This window comes from Eurytemora carolleeae, unplaced genomic scaffold, assembly GCF_000591075.1.
Source record: "Eurytemora carolleeae unplaced genomic scaffold, Eaff_2.0 scaffold179, whole genome shotgun sequence".
Taxonomy (NCBI): domain Eukaryota; kingdom Metazoa; phylum Arthropoda; class Copepoda; order Calanoida; family Temoridae; genus Eurytemora; species Eurytemora carolleeae.
The window spans coordinates 118,955-135,528 of record NW_019396088.1 but is presented as its reverse complement, the minus strand read 5'-3'; the positions used below and the strand labels follow the sequence as shown (position 1 = coordinate 135,528).

Sequence of the window (16,574 nt, the reverse complement as noted above, 5' to 3'; positions counted from 1 at the left end):
CATCAGTTTGTGGGAAGGGTATGGGGGTGCAGGGGGAGAACAGCAGAAAACCCTGAAAATTAACAAATTATATCCTGTTTCAAAAATGTTGAATGACTGTCTTTAGAAAGTTTATCGAAACCTGTGTTTGAAATCCAAATATTTTTTTAACCCCGGACCCGCCTGTTAAAAGAAATGTCTTTTCTTTGAAAAGTCCTTTTTGTAAACTCTCCTTTATTTTCTGTAATTTAGATTTTTAGATTACTCAAGAAAGGTTCCGTCGATAAATGTTATGTTTATGAAATGGTCTCTAAGATTTTCAATCTCTGAAATCTCTGGCCATTTTAAATGTCCTGTCTCCATAAAGTGTCCTGTCTATGATATGCCCTGTCTATGCCTGTCTATGATATGCCCTGTCTATGCCTGTCTATGCCCTGGTTTATGAAACATTCTGGGATCAATATATTTATGATCCATAAACATACATAAATGTCCAATATGAAATGCCAATGATGAACAGAAAGGCAACCCTCCCAGACAAGCAACCAATCTACCAGACAAACACTGCCAGACAGACAAGCAACCAATCTACCAGACAAACACTGCCAGACAGACAAGCAACCAATCTACCAGACAAACACTGCCAGACAGACAAGCAAACAATCTACCAGACAAACACTGCCAGACAGACAAGCAAACAATCTACCAGACAAACACTGCCAGACAGACAAGCAAACAATCTACCAGACAAACACTGCCAAACAGACAGACAAGCAAAAAACCTAAAAGACAGACATAAGGGCGTATACAGGGGGAGGCAAGGGTGACAGTGCCTCCCCCTAGACCCGTAAAGAGAGGGTGTAGCCCCCCCCCCCTCCTAGAACTCAGAGCTATCACACTTTTCAAATTTTAAACTGAAAAGTGAAAAACATTAAAAAAAACTATTTTGCTGTTATATTTTACAAAAAATATATATATATTATTGCAGTGCTGTAACCTAATTTTCCCTTTTAAGTTCACAGAGTTGAGCTGAGTTCACAGAATTTCATTTTCAAAAAATTCTTCTATTATATCTAGTATAAATACTAACTGCAGTACATAAAATGAATTCCTCAACCCTGTTATTCCTCAAAAACAAGCTCAGCTCTGCCACGTTCCTTGTTGATACTGGTGCTTCAGTGTCAGTGTTCTCTCACCTTCCCTGATCACCTTCAGCTCCATGTTCTGGTGTTTTTGTTGAGAACCACCGACACTTATGGTTCCCACTGTTTAGCTCTACAGTTCTGTTCCAGACGTTTTGAGTGAAATTTTTTGCTAGCCAAATTGTCCACGCCGATTTTGGGATCAGATTTTCCAAGCCACAATCACCTCCTGGTTGATGTCGCAGGTTCTCGTCTCCTTGACTCCTCGACCCTGGAACCAATACCCGCCGTTTCATCTAATTCAGTCAACAGCAAATCAGGTCTCTATACTGCTCTCCTTTCTACCCCTGAAGAGTTCAGCGATCTCCTGTTCAAATATCCTGATGTCGTCTCCTCCAAAGGTTTTTTCACCACAGATCCAAGGCATCGAGTCCGCCACACTGTCCCCATATTGCCTGGCCCGCCAGATTTTGCCAAAGCCCACCGTCTTGACGCAGAAAAGCTGGAATCCGCAAGGAAGGAGTTTGTGGCCATGGAGTCTGCAGGGACAATCCGACGCTCTTCCTCTCCGTGGGCGAGTCCCTTGCACATGGTAAAGAAGCCTAATGGTTCCGGAAGACCTTGCATTGATTACCGCTGCCTGAATACTCAAACTGTTCCAGATTTCTCATCTCGTCTTCATGGTTCCAAGGTATTCACTAAGCTGGACCTAACCAACGGGTATTATCAAGTTCCAATGGCTCCTGGAGATGTGCCTAAGACAGCGGTGATCACCCCCTTTGGCCTGTTTGAATGGTTGAGGATGCCGTTTGGTCTCAGAAACAGCAGATGCACCTTCCAAAGGTTGATGGATCAAATTTTTCAAGGACTTCCTTACTGTTTTGTATATGTGGATGACATCCTTATCTCCAGCCCCGACCTCAGCTCTCACCTTGAACATGTTCAGAACATGCTTGATCTTTTCCGACTCCATGGGTTTCAGATTCAGGATGTATTCCTCTGACGAAGCACACCGAGATTATCTCCGCCTTCCCTTGTCCAACAGACAAGAAGAATTTACAGAGGTTTCTAGGAATTCTCAATTTCTACAGAAGATTTAACAAGGCTGCAGCTGGTCTCCTACGTCCTTTAACTGAGGCTCTCAAAGGTAAATCTTCTCTAACCTGGGACCTAGAGATGAACCAATCCTTCGCAGCTGCTAAATCCATCCTGGAAAATGTTCCTACTCTGGTTCACCCTGATCCCTCCGCCAGGATATCCTTATCCGTGGATGCCTCTTGATCTCATGTTGGAGCAGTCTTACAACAAGAAGTATCCGGTTCCTGGGCCCCTCTGGCGTTTTATTCCAAGAAATTATCCGCCCCAGAATGCTAGTATTCTGCCTTCGACCGTGAATTGTTTGCTGCCTACTCTTCTCTCCGCCATTTCCGCTTCATGCTAGAAGGTAGACAGTTTATTCTGTTCACTGACCATAAACCATTGACATATGCATTGTTTAGAACGTCTCCGCTCTGGTTCACCATGCAGCAAAGGAGATTATCGTTCCTGTCTGAGTTCAACTGTGAGATCCTTCATCTCCCTGGCCCGGAAAACTGCTGATGCCCTGTCCCGTCCAGAGTCCAGTGATGTTCCATACATTCCTCCGCCATGACTTTGATATCCGAACTCCAACCAGTTGCTCCGCCTCCAGTTCCAGGAATATCTTTCTCCGAAATGTCTATCCTACAGCAGTCCTGCCCAAAGATTGAGGTACTCAGACGTTCATCAACTTTAACTGTTATTTCTGTTCCGTTCTCAGGTTCCATCCTACTCTGTGACACGTCCACGGGCAACCTCCACCCCCTGGTTCCAGAGAAGATGAGAAGGTTGGTGTTCTCGTCGATTCACAATATCTCTCATCCTGGTGTACGTGCATCTAGAAGATTAATCTCAAGAAGTTTTGTGTGGGAAGGTTTGTCCAGGGATGTTAACTTATGGTCTCAAATCCTGCCTGGATTGTCAACAGAGCAAGATTCAAACCCACATCAGGTCTCCCATCCAACCTATACCTGTTCCTGGAAAGAGGTTTTATCATCTCCATGTAGATCTAGTTGGCCCCTTACCTCAATACTCTGGGTTTAATTTCTTGTTTACCATCGTGGACAGAACAAGTAGATGGCTGGAAGCAATACCTCTCCAATCCACAACAGCAGAGGAATGTGCCAAGGTTTTACTCCGATCCTGGATTCCAACATTTAGAGTTCCGTCTGTAATTACAATTCACAAGTTCTTGACTAATCTCTGCAAGTTCCTGTGGATTATTCACTCACCAACCATGTCCATCCACCCACAGTCTAATGGCCTGGTTGAGAGATTCCATCGCCGTCTCAAGGTATCCCTGAGAGCTAGATTGTCCGGAGTCCCCAGGAGCTCTGTTATTTCTGTATACGCCCTTGGACAGACAAGCAAACAACCTACCAGACAAACACACACTCTGAAACCAAAACACACACAGACAGAGAAAGACAGAGACAGACAGAACCAGGAAGAATTTGAATGTATGACAGTGCATGAAAGCTGAATGAAAGAAGAGAAGGGATTAACCAACAAAAGAATTAAAAATACAAATTCTAGTTTATATAAAGAACTAAAAAGAATAAAATAAATCAAGAAGAATATTCTTTGAAAATATATAAGGAGCATATACAGGGTTATTCAAGAAGGATGAGACTGTAAGGACGACCTGAAACTTTAGAAATTTGACGATCCCAAGATGAAATTAAGCTTTCTGCCTTGAATATAGTTTTTTTAATGATTTGGCATAGTTGACAGAATGTAACAAGTTTATGGGCACAGAACGCAAATCTTCCCCTTTGGTAAAAGTAAATTCAACCTATATGAAGCATAAAGTCTGACCGCGTCAACCTTGTTGCACCGGCTAGTCCTGTCCATAGAGCTAGGTACAGTACAAACTGGGACCGGAAAGGTTGACCCGGTTTGGAAATTCAAAGGTACTACGGCTGCCCGTGACAGGGAATCATGAATCTAAGTAAAATGAAAGAATAAATTCTGAACAGTATTCTGTAAAGTCTGATTCTTTTTGGGTAATTCTACAGTGGTGCCAGAAAATAGTGAAATCATTAGTATTCTTCGATCTTTCTTTAAATAAGAAATGTGGCACAGATTGTTGTAAATATTAACTGATATATAGGAATTGAGTCTTTGCCACAAAGTCAAATTTTTTAATCCTAATATCTTTGCAACTATGGTTTAATATTTCAAACTTAGATTATTTGATCTACCAGAATGCATAATCTGAAATATCTAAGGTCTACGACATTATAGGTTGAAAAGATACAGGGTTAGAAAATCGGAGTTTGTGGCTCAACTCCTTTAGAAAGGTTCAATTGACACATTTTTGTAATAACCAGTTAAAAATTACAAACCCCTTAGACATATTTTTTTTTAAAGATCAGTCTTTTATTTCTGCACTGTTTTCTGGTTACCACTGTACGATGTACCACTTTGTACGATGTACACCGGATTATATGCCTCAGTTTAAGGGTCCAAAATGAGTTATATTCTATCAAATCTAACATCGGATAAAATATTTATTTTTAAGTTCAAAATCACCAGTAAAAATCAACCATTGTCTGCCCCCAAATAAAAACGAAATGAAATGAACCTATTTTTATTAAAAGGGGGTTTTAACAGGTCAGAATATTACAACGCAATTATTTTAGGTTAAGTAAGTTTGGGTTTTTCTTGGGTCAAAAATTTACATACCTTAAACTAATTAAATATTTAAATTAGTTTTTACCCCCCCTCCCCCCCCTCCCCCCTATTCTTTATTCATCTGTAGTCCAAGTAATAAAGAAGATTCTTAACAATTTTATCAGAAGTTGAAACTAAAAAAGCTTGTTTTTTAAATGTAATGCATTAAGTTAAAATAAAATACCAAATTATTTGTGGCTTTATTTCATCTAATTACTTACAAAAAATTTACAAAAAAATTAAGATGCCAAAACATCATTAATATCACTTACCAATAAAACAAATTTATGCATATTTTTCAAACCAACTATTTTCTACAGAAGATAAAAAATATTTGTGAATCAGCTTCAAATTAAAACATTTAAATATATTTCAGAATCTGAGTATAAAAGCAAATAAAAAATAAATAGAATTGAGTTTAGATAAGATTTACTATTTTAGCAAGTGTAAAATAATGAATAAAAACATGGGATGAAAGTTTCAAGTCGTCAATTGGCCCAGACCTAACACTGTATGTCAGGTTTTGGCCATATGCACGGTTTGGAACGTTCTTTCCCTAATAATGAAGTAGATATACGAAATAAATTAATTGACATAAAGTTTTCGAAAAAAAATGGCATTCTATTAATAAGCATTTTTATCTTCCTTTTTAGATTTTAAAGTGAGTATGTCCGTGGATCTGCAGTGTTTGTATGTGCCAACAATTAGAGCTCTGCACTACGCTACTGCCAACCAACAACTGACCAATATTGCCTTTCTAACAGTGCGTAACCGTGCGTATTACGTACCTTGAGTAAATTAAATATTTTAACCACGGAGAACCATACACCCAAACAAGAAAATTACATCAGAAATATATCTAAAATTTCATTATTGTTTATTCGTAAATGATGAAACACAATTTTTTAAAATTTGAATTTTGCAAATTCTATTTAACTTAAATAAGAATTGTAAGAAACAAGCACAATTTTATAGTGATGGGAAATTTAGTTGATCCCACATTGGAGATTATGGTAAAACATTTAGAAAGGTCCCAAACAGCTGTTTCTTCAAAAAAGCGGTTAATTTTTGTGTTAGAAAAAAAGTTTACCCATTCATGGGAATTTTTTAAAGATCGCAACCAAAATAAATTGGTTTCAAAACGAGAAGAATTTTTGGACTACAAATCTAACAATTTTAAACGTCTTTTATTATTTGGGCAAAAATCTTTTTGTTCATGGACCTAATCATCCAAAAAGGTATACATCGATTTTTTTTGTGCCATGAATTCATTTTAAAAGTTCATAGCTTTTTTACACTTTTTTGTTCTCTATATATTTTGCATTTGCTTGTTTACGTACTTTAGACATACAAAGCCCCCCCTCCCCCGCCCCCCCTTTCTCGTCCTTGTTACATATACCAATAAAAATAAATATGTTTGAAACAATTTGTGTATAATATTGTCATAGATAGTACCATAGCTAAATTGCCTTTTTTCAATTTCAACTGCAACCCTCCGGTATGTGATGACGAAATGAGCGATCATATATTCTTGTATATCTAGGAACATTGTATTTTAAAACAAAGAGACCTTTCTTTCTGTTTCTAAAATGTATAAAACACAACCCTTGGTTATACGACCTCGTTAAACTGTTCCATAAACACCAAACTTAACTTAAGCAACAAACTGTTATACAGGGTCTCGCTTAACAAATTCAAGAATGGAGAAGTCAGAGATTACAGTTTGTGAAATTGTGATTACGGGGTTTGTATTTTCTCATTTTAATTAAAGTTTGTGAATAAGAGTTTTGAATATGATCAACAACGGATTTCGCTTACATGGTTTGCGATACAGTCATAACCAGAAAACTTTGAAATAGGAAAACGACTTTAGACTTAAGTTATGACTTTGAAGAATAGTTCAATAATCATGGGACACAGCAACATTGTTATAGTGTAAACAGACCCATTTAACTTAATTGACTTAATAAGTTCCTACTAAGACTATTTATCTATTACATAAAGTCGTCTTCCTATGTCCACGGTTTCATAGATTTTTATTTTAGTTTGTAACTTAGCTTTAGTAACAAATAAAGTCACGGCAAACAAAATAAGAGATAAACAAAGTTTTGATCATGGGTTTAAATTATAATATGTTGTTACGGTGTTTTATTATAATATGTTGTTACGGTGTTTTATTATAATGTGCGATCTAAGCTTTTCATTACAGCATTGATTCAAGTTTGATTATTTACGTTTTCTGATCAGGGAAAGCCAATTCTGGTTGTGAATATTACTGTTGTTATACGGAGCTTTGATTACAGTTTTTATTACAGTAAAAATGAAAAAAAATGTTACCTGTTTATAAAGGAATCTATAAGGGTAAAAATTAATTAATGTTACCAGGGTAAAAATGTATAAATGTTATTAGGTTAAAAATGAATAAACGTTACCAAAGTAAAAATGAATAAATGTTACTAGGGTTAAAAATGAATAAATGTTACCAGTGTAAAAATGTATAAATGTTAATAAGGTTAGAAATGAATAAATGTTACCAGCTTAAATATGTACAAATGTTATAAGGGTAAAAATGAATAAATTTTATTAGGTTAGAAATGAATAAATGTTACCAGGTTAGAAATGCATAAATGTTACCAGGTTAAAAATGAATAAATGTTACCAGGGTAAAAATGTATATATGTTACCAGGTTAGAAATGAATAAATGTTACCAGGTTAGAAATGCATAAATGTTACCTGGTTAGAAATGAATAAATGTTACCAGGGTAGAAATGAATAAATGTTATCAGGTTAGAAATGAATAAATGTTACCAGGGTAGAAATGAATAAATGTTACCAGATTAGAAATGAATAAATGTTACTAGGGGTTTAATGAATAAATGAATAAATGTTACCAGGGTAAAAATGAATAAATGTTACAAGGGTAAAAATGTATAAATGTTACTAGGGTAAGAATGTATATATGTTACCAGGGTAGAAATGTATAAATGTTACCAAAGTAAAAATGTATATTTGTTACCAGAGTAGAAATGTATAAATGTTACCAGGGTAAAAATGTATATATGTTACCAGGGTAAAAATGTATAAATGTTACCAGGGTAAGAATGTATATATGTTACAAGGTTAAAAATGTATAAATGTTACCAGGGTAAAAATGTATAAATGTTACCTGGGTAAAAATGTATAAATGTTACCAGGATAAAAATGTATATATGTTAACTGGGTAAAAATGTATAAATGTTACCAGGGTAAAAATGTATATATGTTACCAGGGTAAAAATGTATATATGTTACCAGGGTAAAAATGTATATATGTTACCAGGGTAAAAATGTATATAATGTTACCAGGGTAAAAATGTATATACATTTAAGCAATCTTATGAGTACAGAGCTGAAAATTTCAGAGCTAGAATTGTGGATATCGAGATCAATGTCGATTGAAGAAACCAAACAGTTAATCAGAAACCGAGAAATTTTGAAATTATGAGCGCGATCTCTGAGAAGTGAGAGAAATTTCATTGGTAGCAATCCAGCAGGGATCTGTCTAAAAGAGAGGATTAAGAAGAACATCAGAAGTGTCGAACTGAATACAGAGATTTAGCAATGGGATGAAGGTTTTCCAATTATGAGTTTCAGTGAAATGGGTCTGTGTGATTAGCATGAGTCTGACAGACGACTTTCTATTCCACAGTTTAATGGGTACCACAAGTATCATATTCATAAAAGAATTTATTTAAATCAATTCTTACAAAAGATATTTTAAAGGAAAACAGTAAATTTAATTTAAAATAGTTATCGTCTTTCCAATAGTTTCGTTTCTGACGAATTCAACTAACTTATTGTTGAACCCATCGAGATATTGTTGAACCCATCGAGATATTGTTGAACCCATCGAGATATTGTTGAGCCCATCCAGATATTGTTGAACCTGGAAATTTGACTGCAGATTCTATAGATATAGGTATAGAAAGGTATAGAAAGGTAAATAAAGGTGTAGAAAGGTATAGAAAATTAAAGAAAAGTATAGAAAGATAAAGAAAGATATAGAAAGGTATAGAAAGGTTTAGAAAGGTATAGAAAGATAAAGAAAGATATAGAAAGGTAAAGAAAGGTAAAGAAAGGTATAGAAATGTAAATAAAGGTATAAAAACATTAAACAAAAGGAATGTAATATTATATGTCGTCTTTCCAATAGTTTCGTTTCTGACGAATTCAACTAACTTATTGTTGTACCTGGATATTTGACTACAGATTCTATAGATAAAGGTATAGAAAGGTAAATAAAGGTGTAGAGAAAGGTATACAGTGAAACCCTTAATAACGAATACATCGAAAGAATTCATCAAATGTCGTCTTCACTTTCTTCCCTTTCTGATAATGGAATGTTGCAGATATTTAGTTTTTTAATTAAATGATTAATGGAACTCTTTAAAACTGTTCCCGCATGTTCATGTCTATTTATTTATTTTCACAAATACTGAAATTTACGTAATTTAGTATAAAACTCATTGACAAATTGTCAAGACGACATTTGATAAATTCTTCCGATGTATTCGTTATTAAGGGTTTCACTGTAGAAAAGGTTTATAAAGATATAGAAAGATAAAGAAAGATATAGAAAGGTATAGAAAGGTATAGAAAGTTAAAGAAAGGTAAAGAAAGATAAAGAAAGGTAAAGAAAAGTAAATAAAGGTATAGAAAAGTATAGAAAGGTAAAAAAAGGTAAAGAAAGATAAAGAAAGGTAAAGAAAAGTAAATAAAGGTATAGAAAGGTATAGAAAGGTAAAGAAAGGTATAAAAAAAAGGTATAGAAAGGTAAAAAAGTATAGAAAGGTATAGAAAGGTATTGAAATGTATGGAAATGTATAGAAAGGGTAAGAAAGGCTTAGAAAGGTAAAGAAAGATATAGAACGGTATGGAAAGGTATAGATTGATTTAGAAAGGCATAGTACATAGAAAGTTAAAGATTAGTATGGAAAGTAATAGAAAGGTAGTCTTGTTTGGTCAAGAAAACATTTACTTGAAATTAAACATCTCCGATTGAGACCGGGTTTAGATAAATTCGTTCAAAGTACCAATATTTTCTCATAGATAGAAGGCGACTTCGTGTTTCTGTTTAATTAAATATATATACAGTGAGAACAAGAAAACTATGGAATAGGAAGCAATAATTAAGAATATTTGATGTTATTACAAAGCAAACAGTTTTACTAGCATCTTATTGAATTACTAATTAAGTGAAATTGGTCTGTTTACACTACAGAATTTCTGCGTTTTATGCTCTTTGATCAAATTTAAGAAATTAAGGGTTTAAAAGCCGTCTTTTATTTTAGAGTTTTATGGTTATCAATATCGATAAAATAAAAATAAACAAATCAGAAAGAATATAATCATTAATAAAAGAAAGTTTGATTATTTAGAAACTGCATTGTAAGAATTGTTATGTAGAAAGCAATGTTTGATCAATAAGATTTATATTGATAAAATGTAGAATTTTTCATTATGATACAGAATACTGAAGTAAATAAACAATTGCATATATTTAAACTTACTACGAAACTGCAATTTAAACAAAAGCTCTGTTATTTTGAAATAATCAACACAAAAATACAATAAATAGCTAAAAACATTAATTTAATTCATGGCGGTGCGATTTTTGTAAAACTGATTTTCTAAATTTAAATCAAAAAAAGGCCGGGTTTTCTTTTGTTATTTTGTGTATTTAAAAAAGTGTAAATGCCATCCTTAGAACCTCAATTTTGTACGAGATTTTTTTTTAATATGAAAAATAGTAGCGAAAAATGGGCCAAACTAAATTCTTGAATCAATTTTAGTATTTTTAATAATTACGTAATTGTTGTCTGCGGCTGCAAAAACATTGTAATGAGTTTGTTCGGTAAATTTATAGGCAAAGGCGTTGAGCCACTTCAAATTAGACCCAGTTGTGAAAATTGACGCAACTTTTCAGAGACGTCTGGATGAACCAAGTAAAAGCTGAAATGAATCTTGAGGAAGAAGCTGATGGTGAGGAACTAAGACGACCTACTGAACCATTGTCTGCTGAACTTGAAAAGAAGGTTATTGAAGCTTTTCAGGTATTTTATTATTATAAAGATGTATTCACACACAAAGATATAAATACATATATAAATGGTGTACTTTAAATTTGTTTTTGAATATATAGTTTTACAAAAGAAAAAAGAAAAATATGCAAAATTATGAACAAATAGGCGACATTGATAATTACTCATTACATAACATATTTATCATTTCAGTTATTACGTAATCATCGAATCCTTCAACATATAAATTATTCATTCTTGTTTTTTTTTTTTTTTAAGTTCTTGTCAAACCGGAACTTTCCATGCATGGTCTAATGGGACATCAAAATATTTCATTTGTTTCTTAACTAACATTTTTCTAAGATCCGAAGGATTTATAGAACAATCATTTGCAATAGAAAAAAAATTTCTGCCATAACTGTGTTGAGGTCATTTTTACATAAATTAGAAAGAAATCTAATGCAAAGCTTAGAACTTGCTTCAATAGTCTCATAGAAAGATATACATCTACTAGCTAACATAGTTTTTACATGTAAGATTCTATTATCATCAATGCATACTTTCATTTGAAGTGAACAATCCCTTTTTCTATCCAATATTTGCATTAACTTACATATTTATAAACAAAGAGGATAGAATATATATTAGAGTGGAATTTAGTAAATACCTCGGTATGAATTTTGTCAGTCACTTTCAGCCTGAAAGGGAGTTCAAAGTGTACAAATCATGTAAATGTTCACAAATTATATGCAGTAGAGTACATTAATACAGTATGTTCCCTAGACTATCTATTTCAATTTCGAATTTTTTTATGAATTTTAATGAATTTAATGAATTAGGTGAAGAAAAAACATCATTTGATTTATAGTTATAACGGAAAATCATCGTTTACAGCGTAAACGATAATTGTAAAGTGAAAGGCATAGAGTCTATGTGAAATGATCATTGGTCAATTATGAAACCAGCCTATTTCATAATTTGGTTTTCTTTTAGTATTAATTTTAGATTTTCTATAAAATGATGTTTCAGGGCCCAAAAGGTTAAATAGCACAAATATGTGAAGTACACCTGCAGTATGGAAACAGTACAACAAAATGGCCGTTTTACACTTTTTTCTTGTAAATTCCACTCTAATATATATTCTATTCTCTTTGTTTATAAACAGTGATACTCAGAAAACTGTTGAATAGGAAGACGACATTAAAGCAATACAAAGAACTAATAGTAATTTATCTATTTAAGTGAAATGGGTCTATTTACGATACACAATTTCATTGCCTCATGTTGACATCCTATTCTTGAGATTTCTGTTATACTCAAATTGTATTATCCCATTTTCTTTGTCAAAGACTATGAAATGTTAGAGATGTCCAAACAGATTGCAAAGATAAAGAGATAAGAAAAGTATTGTTTAAGTCGTGTTATCAGTTAATGTGATGGTGATAGGGAAACGTTTAGCAAGAAAAAATGATATGGGGAAACTGCCAACTGGTTGTAACCTCCTTGTTTTTCAGGTTTTTGATCATGAAAATAACAGAACTGTTGATGAAAGAGAGATTGGGACAATCATCAGATCTTTGGGACATTGCCCATCTGAGTCACAGTTACAGGTGGGAGATTACCTTTAGGTCACAGATAAAGGCGGGAGATTGACCGTTAGTCACAGATAAAGGTGGGGGATTGTCCTGTTAGTCACATATAAAGGTGGGACAATGACTGAAAGCCACAGCTAAAGGTGGGAGTTTGGCCGTTAGTCACAGCTAAAGGTGGGAGATTGTCCGTGAGTCACAGATAAAGGTGGAACATTGTCCGTTAGTCACAGATAAAGGTGGGAGATTGCCCGTTAGTCACAGATAAAGGTAGGAGATTGTCTGTTAGTCACTGATAAAGGTGGGAGATTGTCTGTTAGTCACAGATAAAGGTGGGAGATTGTCCGTTAGTCACAACTTAAAGTCACATTCAAAGGTGGAACATTGTCCTTTGTAGAGTCACAGCTAAAATTGGGAAATTGTTCGTCATTCAAAGCTAAAAGTATGTCTGTTAGATTCCCAGCTAAAAATAAATATTAAATAAAACTTTATCGTTCTTTTGCTTAGTAAGAAGTATTATTGTGAACTTTTGATTGCACTCTTTTGTTTAGGGTGTTCTGGCTGAAATGGAAGATCCGGAACAAATGGGATACATCACTTTTACCAGGTATAGATTGTCCTTTGTTTTAAGGTAGATTGCGTTTGAAGAAAAATTGAGGAAGCCCTGAATGGTTTTCATTTACAATTTAAGGTTTTCATTGACAATTTCAGGTTTTTATTGAAAATTAACGCTTCTCATTTAAAATGAAAGGTTTTCATTAAAAATTAAAGGTTTCCATTTAAAATTAAGGTTTTCATTTAAAATTAAGGTTTTCATTTAAAATTAAAGGTTTTCATTGAACATTTAAGGGTTTCATTTAGAATTAATGTTTTCATTTAAAATTAAAGGTTTTCATTTAAAATCAAAGTTTTCATTGAAAACTAAAGGTTTTCATTGACAATTTTAGGGTTACAATTAACATTTAAGAGTTTCATTAAAAGTTAAGATTTTTTTTTAAATTAAAGGTTTTCATTTTAAATTAATGTTTTCATTTAAGATTAAAGGTTGATCATTGAAGATTTGAGGTTTTCATTGAAAATTTTATGTTTTCATTTTAAATTAAGGATTTCATTTAAAATTAAAGGTTTATTTTTAGAATTTAAGGTTTTTTATTTAAAATTAATGGAAAAGTAGTTAAACTAAACATACCTATAATTCAATCTTCTTCTCCTTATTCTTTAAATCCATCTAATAAGAACANTCAAGTATTTTCAGTAAAGTCCTTACTTACTTTGTGATTGATTTGCAGTACAAATAGTTGTATGGAAAGTTTTGGTTTAAAGATAACCTTAAGGGAAACCTTTATATACAGAGCCAATCCAAATCATATTGGATTATTTCAAAGCTTCAATGCCCAAACATGCACAGATTAAGAATCATATACTGTTTTTTTCGCCCGTCAAATTAGTAAATTTCTTTGTAAGGATCTCTGATTTTATAAGGCGGTTAAACTTCCTCGTAGGATCCTTTTATTTCCATAAGGAAGTTCCCGTGTATTTCACAATATATTTCATAAAGTATCTTGCATAACATTCCTGTTGAAGGAAGGAAAAGGTCAGTACTAAGGCAGCATGGGGTCATTTTACAGTAGACTTACAATGTACTGTCAAATGACCTTACTTCCTAAGAGCTGAACTTTTTCTTCGTTTACTAGGAAGGATATATTTTTAAGGAAATAAAGGATTATATTTTTATGATATAAAGGATATATTTTTATGAAATAAAGGATATATTTTTAAGGAAATAAAGGATATATTGAGAAGGAGCTAATGACTCAACTACTAGCAGAGGAGGGGGAACCGTTCACACCGGTAAGGGGTCACACTCACAATCCAGCCAGCCAGGGGTGTACACTGTACAATGTACAAAGGATTTGGTCCAGGGAGGTGGTTTGAATTTTTTTCCAGGGGGGGGGCTCACCACCTTTCTGGGACTGAAAACCCCATTGATTTTACCAGAGATAAGAGAGTAGCAGAGATCAATTAAAACTTATGAAAAGCAATATTTTCCACAGCAGGTTCTATTGTGTATGTATACAAGTACTGTACACGACCAATCAGCAAACATCTTTATTAAGGGATATTTCAGGATCCTTTGGATACGAAATACAAAGTCTTCAAAAATAGACTAAATTCAAAAATGTTATGTTTCATGTTAAAAGTTGGAGTATTTCTATACAAATTGTAAAACTTAATCCCTGATAGGGTATTATATGCAACAAGTGGCCGTTAGATGTCAGTCAAAAAACCTTTCATTAAACTGTAGCATGGCGTGCCGTGACACTTCAGGCCTGCTTAGCCTATCTAGGTAGAGAATATTCGCAGTTTGGTTAGTCTGTGGATTTTACTTATCCATGAGGGGCTGATCCCCAAGAGCCCCCCCCCCTGTGTGCATTTACTGCATAAAGAGTGTCATGGATCGACTTTACACTTTACTACAACCTTTAATGACCTCCAAATTGAAAATGTTTTAACCATAGTGTATATTTCAAACGAAAGCTAGGAACTAGAGAATACAGTGGCAGCAACAAATCTAGTGTTTGAACTTCTAATGACCTACAACGACCTATTATAACCTCCATGAAAATATTTAAATGTGGCTTTAGGCATGTCAAACAAACATTAGTAACCCCCAAAGAATCAAGTGGCAGCAACATGTAAAACAATTTAAATGTAAATCATACAGCAATAAATATATATTTGGGATCCTTCATTCTTCTTGGCTTCACAAAATTTCATGTACACAAGTTTTATTTTTTTAATTATGCACAAATGTATCTCTTATAGAAGATAAAAGCCTGAACGAACAAAAACACATTCTTCATTTACAAAAAAAATTGTTTTAAAGAATTGTTCGGACTATAATCATCTATCAAGTACGTGTCAGTGAACATTTACAAAGATGAGTAACAAATTTATCAATGAAGAAATCAAATAATCAACTTATCTATTAGTTAATCAATCAATAAATAAATCAATTGATCAATCAAATTATTAATCAATTAACTAACCAATCAATCAATCAATCAGTTCATCAAATTATAAATCAACTAATAAATTAATTAATCAATCATTTAGTTCATTAATTAATTAATCTATCAATTAATTAATTGATTAATCTATTAATCAATCTATTTATTAATTAATAATCTATTAATTAGTCTATTAATTAAATAATCAATAAATCAACAACTAAATATTTTTATTTAAGGATGAGGTCCAGGAGTTTTGTAATGCTGGAATTGATCCTAAAACAAAACATGTCAACTACAGGGAATTTGTTCACTTTTTATCAGTAGACGATATTTTTTAGATGTTTTACTTTCCCAAAGACCTTTTGCCAAACAGCAACTTCCCAATGTGTATTTTCCCAAATGGCAACTTTCCAAATAGGCAATTTCCCAAGTGGCAACTTCCCAATTTTGTACTAGCCTCAGAGCTCGGCCCCCTATACTGTTATAGCCGTAGCGCTCGGCCTCCTTAACCCATTCTAGCAGCAGCGCTCGGCCCCATGGCAGCTTGGGTGCCTCAGAAGGCCTAACCTAAACTTTTGGATTTGCCACTCGGGAAATTGAATATTTTGGATGTTGCCACATAAGAAATTGTCACTTGGGAAATCGCCATTGGTGAAATCTCATTGGGAAAACCCCTAAAACCAATCTGTAATGCAATTTGTCGTTTTAAACCCATTAACATTAATGGAACCAAATACTCGCCCCGAGTTCTAATTTTCTTATCCCTTTTTCTGTGTAACCTGATGGTGTAAACACTAAATACATGTATTATTTGATTTAACATAATTCATAATTTGAAATATTTCAGGTCTAACTAATTGGGTTGCAAATAGAAAGGGATCAATTCGAAAATCAGAGTTTGTGGCAAAGAATCAATTCCTTTGAGAACTGAAAACGCAAGTGAAAAAGTGATGTTTAAGTTTTTGCATCCTAAGACCAAAAAAAACTATGGAATATGAAGACGACATTAAAGCAATCTTATTTGAATATTGTACACA

General features: G+C 33.5%; 1 protein-coding gene across 1 annotated transcript; it reads left to right on the top strand.

The window, feature by feature from the left end:
- The first annotated feature begins 10,848 nt into the window (after nucleotides 1–10,848).
- Nucleotides 10,849–16,336, top strand: LOC111718356 (EF-hand calcium-binding domain-containing protein 2). Its single transcript, XM_023493923.1, has 5 exons — nucleotides 10,849–10,967; nucleotides 12,449–12,544; nucleotides 13,075–13,130; nucleotides 14,304–14,374; nucleotides 15,774–16,336. Exons 1-4 carry the CDS (start codon nucleotides 10,851–10,853, stop codon nucleotides 14,308–14,310), a joined length of 276 nt encoding a protein of 91 aa, XP_023349691.1. The 5' UTR covers nucleotides 10,849–10,850; the 3' UTR covers nucleotides 14,311–14,374; nucleotides 15,774–16,336.
- The last annotated feature ends 238 nt before the right edge of the window (nucleotides 16,337–16,574 follow it).

Bases quoted from the DNA above. Each gene is read 5' to 3' on its own strand.
- LOC111718356 (XM_023493923.1), top strand. From the start codon at position 10,851: ATGAACCAAGTAAAAGCTGAAATGAATCTTGAGGAAGAAGCTGATGGT. The intron at 10,968-12,448 runs GTATTTTATTAT...CTTGTTTTTCAG, and splicing joins AGGTTATTGAAGCTTTTCAG to GTTTTTGATCATGAAAATAA. The intron at 12,545-13,074 runs GTGGGAGATTAC...TCTTTTGTTTAG, and splicing joins CATCTGAGTCACAGTTACAG to GGTGTTCTGGCTGAAATGGA.